General features: G+C 45.5%; 1 protein-coding gene across 1 annotated transcript in view; it reads right to left on the bottom strand.

The window, feature by feature from the left end:
• Positions 1–4,315: 4,315 nt before the first annotated feature.
• Positions 4,316–9,474, bottom strand: part of SHOX (short stature homeobox) — a 12,847-nt gene continuing 7,688 nt past the window's right edge. The window contains exons 3-5 of the mRNA XM_037377727.1: positions 8,661–8,718; positions 8,482–8,570; positions 4,316–7,091 (exon numbers count right to left, since the gene is read on the bottom strand). Coding sequence (XP_037233624.1) covers positions 6,846–7,091; positions 8,482–8,570; positions 8,661–8,718 — 393 coding nt within the window. The 3' untranslated portion in view covers positions 4,316–6,845. The remainder of the gene's footprint in view (positions 7,092–8,481; positions 8,571–8,660; positions 8,719–9,474) is intronic.

Below are 9,474 nucleotides of genomic sequence, written 5' to 3'. Positions count from 1 at the left end.
TCAATCCTTTAGGAGAAAAAAAAAAAGGATACCAAACAAAATAATTCATACTGGGAGATAGGATGCAAAAGCAGCTTCTGATTAGTTATCACTAAGCTATAGCTTGCTTTGTAAAACTTACAGAGAAGCCAATGAGAGATCTGTAAGTGGAATGGCTAGAAAATAAGATGCACTGCATTCATTCCTTGCAAGGAGAAAGTGAATAAGGTGCTTAAAAAAGAAAATGCACTATATACAGAAGAAAAAGCTCTGTTTTAACAGGGGGAAATGCCTTGTTATTAATAGTCCCTTTGGTAGTAGTTATTTTGGGTATCCGTTAACACATGATTACAAATATTTATAAGTTTATTCATATTTCACTTTTACAAGATGTACATTCATATCATGTGATTCAACATAATACACTCTGAAACTGGAACTCAACATGTCTGGTGAATTCATGTAGGAGCATGCTGGCATAACCGAAACCTAAAAAAAAGTTGCTTGTTTGTTTTTCTCTTCCACAATAACAAAAGGGTACAAACTTTTAAGACGAGTTAGTTTTGGAGGGTTGTGGGGTTTTTTCATTTTAGCAATCCCTGAAATGTCTGTAAACTCAGACACACTATGTGTACATAACCAAAATAATGCAATGGTACTGCAAATCATACTGGCTGCTCATAGTTTTGCAAAAGCAACAGGTTTAAAAAATATAAAAATAAATGCAAAGCATTGTCAAATTTACACTCAACATAATTAAAATAATACACATTTAGAAATTTTCAAACAAAAAAATAAATAAAACATCCACATACATTAATACAAAGAAACAGAGATATTTGCCTGTCTTTGATGTAATTAATACATACCATAAGCCTAGATTCATGAAAGTATTGCCTTTCAATAAATATCTTCAGCTTCAAAATCTGATATTTTCTACATTCTTCAACTGATTTTAGTTAAATATCAATTTTCAATATAAGGTTAATGAACTGCATCAAGTTTCAATTATTTATTGGAAATCAGCAAGTTTCTAGGCTGATTTACTAAAATTAGGCACCAACTTTTAGCATCAAATCTGTCTGACAAACAAAATTTGAGGGATAGCTGGTAACATATCTCTTTTGAAGAATGCCTCAAACACCGAAACCTATGGCCTTCCACTGACCTGCCTAGAAAGGCCAACTAACACAAATAACCAGTATAATATAAGCCACTGGGTTACATTGATGGGACCCATGTTCCACCTTTTAAAGATGTGACCAAGAGATGCAATTTCACAAAAAGCATGAGTCATAAAGCAGAAGGCTCTATTCTTCTCTTAAGAAGAGGAGATCACACTCTGTAGCACACCGCATTTCTTTTTTAGTTATCAAACAATACCAGGCCTTCTCCAGCCCTACCACGTCTTACTGCAACCAGTAGAGATTTCCAAGTGACCGAACGAGAAGCTCTTGCTAGGTTAGCCACAGCTGTTTGGAAACTCATTAGCCATGGGAATTCTGTCACATCAGGGAAAGAAAACAACATGATAAGGGTCAGTAGGCTGCTTACAGATGAGGAGTGGGGCGCTTCAACCATCCTTTTTAACCAGGAACACAAAAAATTTCCAACCACATCGGTTGTGCACACTTCATAGAGTTGAGTACAATTAGCAGTTACAAGGACATCACCTGGATTATTAGATAGTAGATATTATAAAAATAAACACATTTCTAAGAAAGATGTGTAATCTATTTTTCCTATACTTCGAAAATTTTCCTCAAACTGAAGGGGGAAAAGGCCTGCCACCTCCAAAACAATAATGTCTCCAAAAACTAAAATTAACTGTTAAAAAAAAAAGAATTTATTTTGCCTAGCACATTTAAAAGAGCAGAAAACATGCATGGTTTTGTCACCAAAAAAACCAAATTAATAACCTGGTTTGCCTTAGGGATCTGGATTTCCATAGGACTACAATGTCTATTGTATTCGAGTCAACAGTCCCAATGTGTCAATGTTATGTCAATTCAAAATCATGTCTTATTATTACTTTATAGACAAGCATAGGGCTAAAAGATATAACAGATAAAGCATGCAAAGAATTGACATCAGCACACTTGATCTGTTTGAAAAATTTATAGTAGGGGAAGTTGGAAATCAAGGTTTTCTAGAAATTTGTGCATGCTGTTGGGAATTCAGGTTTCCTAGTTCTAGTCTTAGCACTACCACAACTCGGCCCCGCTGGGTCATAAACTAAATTCCCACTGACATACGGGGTCAGAGGATTGGGCAGTAGCTTCGTGTTCTGTGGAAACAACTCACAGACACATTCAGCCCCTCTGAAACACATTCAGTGTTCCCTTCAAGGCTTCTGCTGAAGTCAGGTACGAAGTTTAAATTTCTTGGAGCAGGGCTTCTGCTATGTACAGTTTTGAAAGGTGTCTGGCATCACAAAGTTCATGTCAGATTATGACCTGGGGGATGCTGCTACATTACAAAAACAAAACTAATAATACTCAGTGCTGACAATGGGTGATGGAACCTGGCCCTTGTTTTATATGCCTTAATTTCTACAAAAATGGGGATAATAATTCTTACCTACTTCATAATGGGTGAGGATTAAATAATAAACATTTATACAGTGCTTTTCAAATAAACATTATATAAGTGCTAAGTATTATGATATTAACCAAAATGTCACTACATCTATATGACCCTACTAAGCAAAAAAACTTCCAGTATAATTTTTTTCACACATTTCCAAGTCAATAAAAATGAACCATGGAGTCAGCTTGCTATTTTGATACAAATGGATGAAATACTTCAGCTTATTTGACAGTTTAAAAAAAAAACAAACTATTTTTTTCATTATAAAGGGGCCCATGTAATGCAAAAAGCCATTTTTAAAGATGTGTTTATAAACAGCACTATTCATTTGGCATTCATTCAAGTTATTTTTCAAATACCAGACCAAACTTTTGAGGAAGATTCTTTAGCAATCCACATACACTAAATGAAGGCCTCCTCCAAGGGAATTTTGCCCAGTGGCCACGGTTCTGATGATCTTAGAAGTCTCACACTTCTCAAATGAAAGATTACACAAAGATCAGGCTGGATGATGGTAGACAATAAATGAGGCTTGGCATGCTTAAGAACCTAAAACAATTACAATCCTTTTAAACTTTAATAAGCACCTCAGGACCTTGACTATCTTGTCTTCAACCTCCACCTCCTCAAGAAAAATAATTTAAAAAATGCAAAAGAAAAAAAAAGACTGCACACAAAAGAGATGGAGTAGACCTTTTGGTCCAGATTCTCAACTTGTACGGATCACTGGGAGCTCCACATGGTGAATGGAGCCACAGTGACTTACACTTAGTGAAAAGTACAGTCCAGTACACAGTAGCCCAAGTAGGACTCCTCATTTCTTCCCAACAACGTAAGGATGACAAGAAGAGGAGGCCACCTGCATGCATCATCCAAAACAAGGCAAAGCTTTAATGCTACCACTGATGCAATAGGCCCATTTGAGAAATAAGCAAAGCAGAACCAGTTTCAGCTACAGCCCTCACACAGTGCACCTTTTTGTTTCTTTTCATGCTAAATGAAATGCAAAAGCAGCATGAAGCACCTTGGTAGATTCACAGCAACACCCTGCTCCTTTCCCCAGGCTGTTCTATGGTACCTCCTTCAAAACAGGCTAAGCTGATAAATCTTGCCACCTTCTTCCCTTCCATGACAGAGGGCAAGACTGTCCTTGGGACATCCATTGAAAGCGATCAAAAGAAACTGTAAGAATTTTTCATTCTGGAAAGATGTATGCTACACTACCAGCCTTGTTTCATGTTAGCAGGGAACTGTATTCATGCTACTGCTATTTTTTGAATGCAAGAAAGAAGCTGTGTGTAGCAAAATTTCTGAGAGAAATCTACAAGCATTTTTGCTGTGTTGGTACCCAGTAAAAAGGCAAAGATGGAAAAGTTATTCCTTCCAACATGAGGAGAACGTATACTGTACATGCATCCTGTAACACTCTAAAATCAGTAGCACTTCACAGCCTCATTTAGGAGATGTTTGAGAGAATTCAGATCCCAAACCTAAAGCTTCAACAAGCTCGTTCTATGGAGTTGCTTGAGGGTGAAAATCATACCTTTGCGGAAGTCCAGCACAGGACTGAAAATATCACATAAGCCTCTCTTAAACTCTAAAAAGATGATTTGAAAGGGTAATAATTAGATCACAGGTACAAATAACAAGCAGTCCTCACTCAATCGAAAGCTCTATGCCTTCAGTCTTTGACACCGTATATCAAATTCTCCTTCAATGGCTGTGGGCATCCAGTACAACAGGTTACTTGTTATGGCCTAAAGCATCTCTGTAGTAATGTTTATTATTTTTCACATCTGCATGTTAGAAGTGCTGGAACCACTCCATATATTTCTTATTTTAGCCAGAAATTCATACATCATGATGAATAATGTTTTACTTTCCAGGTAATGTTTTGTTTCAATTAGAAATCGTTAATTGCCTGAGATTTTTGTCCATATTTCTCAGCAACAAGTAACACTACCTTAATATTTTGGCCTCGCTTTAAAAAGGTACTAGGCTTTCACAGAGAGGTAGAAAAGGCAGGTAACATTTATCAGCTCTAGCAAATCCAAAATACAACTACTTCTCATGTAATAAATAGAAGGGAAATGACACAACTTTGACATTCCAGAAATTTTGCTTGCTAGAAAATATCAAAACTTGAAGGAGAAACAAAAAAGAAGACAAGTGTCTAAAATTTATCTACAGCATGAATTGTTGTCCTACAGTAATATTTGGATTTGATAAATATCAGCAAAAGCCAAAACTAGTAATGGATTGCTAAACGACACATAAAAAGCAGGTTTAATAATGGTAACTATTGAGAGGAAAACCTTCCATCTGCACAGGCCTTGGTAACAAAGGCAACAAATAGCTATCCTGTTAGATGTAGACAAGACCAATATTTGTACCCTCCTCTCTCCTCCCCACCAAAAAGTAAAAAAAAAAAACCAAAAACCAACAAAGAAAAAAACTAATTAGAAGTGAATAGCATAAGAAGTAAACCCAGACACTTTGGTAATACAATTTAAATTATTTCCCTACTCTTCATCCTTTCTGGATTTATAGTAGTGACTTCGCTTAAGCATTGGCTTAAGACTTGGTATCTAAATCACAGGCAAAAATTAAACAGCCAAATATTGAACTTGTCCACCTCTACAAAACACTTCCGTGGGTTGGTTGTTTGCTCTTTTTTTTTTTTCTTTTTTTTTTTTTTTATACTTACAATGACTGTGAAAGTGTCATACAGACCAGACTTTTCAGCTTACTGCCCAGAAACATGGCACATTAACTCAACTAGAAATCATGGCATCTACCTTTTCCCATATGTGATACATATAACTTTACCCATTCATAGAAGACTCAGACTGTCACTCTGGCAAGGAGCTGCAATGCACCAGTCTGAGCATAAAGGACTTAAGTTATGGTTCTTGCAGAATCGGTTATTAACAGAATAAGTACGGCTATTTTTTTTTAATCTATAATATTTACAGTATTGCACTTTACTGCACTTAATTGCATTTCACTAAAATTAATGCTGCATCAGTATTATGACTTAAAACCATATGTCCATCTTTGTTGTATAAGTCATTCTTTCTACATCCTGTAAAACAGCGAGATTTTGAGTCAAAGATCCAGACATTTTAGAGAAAAAAAAATATGAAAAATTGACCTGTTTCTATGGCACAATGCATCTCATTGAGTTCAGGTGATTCTGGCAAAACAGGTGCATTTCTTATTGTTCCCATCTTTCAAGTCATCACTAACAATTAGTAAATTCTAGTCTCTCTCTTTTTCTCCTTTTGAAGGACATAGCCATTTGAGACACACATTTTCTGTTATTGCTGCTTTTTTTTTTTTATGAAAGAAAAGAAAAAAAACCAAAACTGCCTTGCCTCAGATCTGAAATTCCACATTTAAATTCAAACCAGTTCTGCAGCAGCAGCTCCTCAGTGATGGAAGAGATTCATGGCAGTGAAATAATACTGTTGGCAACAAAGAAATGTCATCTTTAATGGAGACCAGCCCCAAGGATTTATTATTTATTATTATTACTATTTGTTTTGTTTAGTTTCGTTCTAATATATTTCTGATCTTCAAAATGTGTTTAGTTAGACACATGCACAAGGTAGCAAAACTGACAGCAGCAGATGACGTTATGCTGGAGCAATCACTTTTGCCAGGGTCAGAAAAATCCAAAGTGTCCCCAATGTTCACAGATTAACATAATTTAGAGATCGTTTCCTTTTTTTTTTTTTTTCTCCTCCTTTTTGTGTAATTTTTTTAACTCTCCTTGCTCTCTCTCCTCCCACCTACTTTATCCTCCGCGGAGCCTCCGACCGGTGGGTGCATGTTTACTGCGTGCGTGCGTGTGTGCGCGCGCGCCCGAGGCGGGAGCCGGGCCGGGGGTCCCCGCCGCGCCACGCAGCGCCACCGGCCGCCACCGGCCTCCGGGGCCCGCCTCTTCGCCCGGCCCCCCCGGCCGCCGGGTCCCTGGGGCGAGAGGGCGAGGAAAGCGGCGGGGGAGGGCAGCCGCCGAGCGCTCGCAGACCTTGGGAAAGGGGAAAGAAATAATAATAATAATAAAAAAATAAAAAACAAACAAACAAAAATAAAGAAAAAAGAGAGAGAGGGGAGGCGGCAGGGCGGCCCGGAGCGCCCGCTGCTCGCCCTGCGGCCGGGGAGGAGGGGGATGAGGAGCGGGGCTGGGGGTTGCGGAGCGGCGGTCCGTGCGGGTCACACACACGCCCGCCGCGGGCACCCGGGGCGGGGTCGGGGGGCTCGGCCGAAGCGTGTCAGAGCCCCAGGGCCTCGGCGTGCTTCCGGGCCTTCAGCCGCAGGTCGGCGATGCTGGAGTTCTTGCTGTTGCTCTTGGCGGCGGCCGCCACCACGGCGGCGGCGGAGGCGGACTCCGCCAGGGAGGCGATGGGCAGCCCGAAGGGTGGCGGCGGGAACATCAGGTAGGGCGCGTGGGCCGCCAGGTGCGGGTGCAGGTGCGGGTGCGCGTGGGCCACGCCCTCCAGCTGCAGCTGCGCCTGGACCTGGCGGCGGCGGCAGAGACACGGCGTCAGCCCGCGGCACCGGCCCCCGGCCCCCGCCCCCCGCCCCGACCCTCCCGCGGGCCGGTGCCCCGAAGGGCGACTGGCGAGCGGGCCGGGCGTGCCGCGCCGCGCGTCCCCGCATCCCCGCGCCGCGCCGGGCCAGAAGCACACAGGCGTGCCCAGCCCTCCCCGTATTTAATTTTTTTTTTTTGTAATAACAAAAACAAAAACGCAGCCCAATGCACAGGCGCCAACAAGTACTAAATAGCTAATTTTTTATGGGCTTTTTTTTTTTTTCAGGGATGTTTATTTATACCTTGCTAAAATCTCTTTAGCCACGGGTCCCTTATATACCGGGTTGGTGTTTGCTTTGGAGCTTTCTCGACCTACACAAACACGTTGGGTTGACTGAGAGATTTCAGCTCCGGGTAGGTTCGGGGAGGAGTGGGGGAGAGTTTATTTATGTATTTAATTATTTTGGTCCAAATATGTCTTTTAAAAAATCAATACAATTAATCTGTCAGCTCCACGTGTCTCTGAGGCGGAGAAGGTGGTGGAGGGTCCCTTTGGGCTGGGAAAAATCGATTCCCCGATTAATTGACCAAAAAATAAAAAAGCGGGGGAGGGGGGGAAGTTAGGAGTGGCGGCGAGGGGGTGGCTGAAGTGGGACGGAATGTTATCCCCCTCGGCCCGGCTCCCCCCGGGGGGCTGCGCCTCACAGGGGCAAGGGCCCGGGCCCCGCCGGCTGCCCCGGTCCCGGCGGGCCTGCGCAGCGGCAGCGCACCGGAGAAAAGCCCCCGCACCTAACCGGGCGGCCGCTTCCCTCGGGAACGGCCAGGCCTCGGCAGCCCGCTTGAGGAGGGGGAGAACGACAGCGCGGGGGCCCGGACAGTTTTCCCCCCTCGTGGGGGTGGGAGACCCTCCTGCCATAGTGCTCTGCGGCGCCGGGCGGGGACCGAAGCCCCCTGGGCGGCTGGCACCCCGACACCGCGGGCTGCGGGGGGGCCTGCCGGGCGCCCCCCAGGCCCCCCCGCCCCGGGAAGGCGATGCGCCCCCAGGAGGCCAGCACGCCTTTGCCACGTCTGCGGGCGGCCCCGGGGCCGTGTGCCAGCACGTCGCACGGCGGCGGGGGAGGGGGGGGCTTAGCACCGGTGGTGACGCCTCCCGGGACAGCGGGACCCCCCGCTTGGCCCCCTCCCCAGGCCCGAGGAGCGCTGAGCTCCCGACAGCCGGGGGGGTGGGGGCTCCTGCACGAAGTTTTACAGCCTGTTTTTAATACGTGCCAACTTCTGTATAAATGGCACTTGTAAACGTGTCCGGCTTCCTCCCGTGCAAACGAAAGGGGTCGGAGCTTGCCGGGGGAAAGGAAAATAAAACCGGAGCTAACTACCTGTTGGAAAGGCATCCTCAGGGCTCCCATATTCACATAGGGGGCCACTCTGCAGGCGTCTAAATGGCTGGCGGTTCCCAGGATCACACCTGCGGGGAGAGACAGGGCCGAGTGAGCGGGGAAGGCGCCCCAGGGCTCCGCGGCCGCCGCCCTCTGACCGGCCCGCACCCCTGACCCACCTTTGTGCATCTGGTTCTCCTGCTTTCGGCACTTTGCTCTCCTGTTCTGGAACCAGACCTGCGAAAAGAAAGCGCAAACAAAAACAAAACAACAAAAAATGGAGGTAGACTAGCCAGCCGCTAAGAGAGGATTGGCTCAGGGGCTGGGGATGGAGAGCAGAGGCGAGGGACTCGGCACAACTTTGCTGAGGTCTCTCCTCGGGAGCAGCCGAGGGGGCGAGCGCAGCCCCAGGCGGAGTGAGCCCCTCCGTGTGCTTCCGTGGGGCTGTCGGGGGCGGGGGGCGTGGGGGGGGGGGGGGTGTCCTGCTCTCTCGAGTGGTTGCTCAGCGGGAGCTGAACACAGGACATCAGAGGCGCCCGTGTCCCCCGGGCGGGCAGTGGCCGTCTTTGTGCCGCCCGTCCGAAGCGAGGGGCCGCTCCCACACACACTCCGAATAAGCCCACACACGCAGGCTGGGTGGGACCCTCGCTCCCTTTCCAGTCACACCTCAAACATCCCGGGGACAGCCAGCGTGGGCCGGGTCAGACCCCGGGGTCCGGTCCCTGGGCGACCGGACCGTCTGCTCTCTCCCGAGCTGGGCTCGGACACGATGAAGACCTCCGAGAAGATGCGAGATCCTGAACTTGCACAAAAGGGTCTGAATCACTCCCCGTTCCCCAAATGTTAAAAAAAGGCAGAACCCGCTCCTGTAGACTTCTGGACAGAGAAGAGCAACATCTTTGTGGGCTGGGATGTAAAGAAATGCTTATGCCCCTACCCAAGAAACGCCTGTAATCCAATAATCCTGCCCCAGTTCCAGCCGTTCGGACTCAA

Source organism: Falco rusticolus, chromosome 2 (assembly GCF_015220075.1).
Source record: "Falco rusticolus isolate bFalRus1 chromosome 2, bFalRus1.pri, whole genome shotgun sequence".
In the NCBI taxonomy this organism is placed as follows: domain Eukaryota; kingdom Metazoa; phylum Chordata; class Aves; order Falconiformes; family Falconidae; genus Falco; species Falco rusticolus.
The sequence above is the reverse complement of the archived record's forward strand: the minus strand, read 5'-3'. Positions and strand labels throughout refer to the sequence as shown.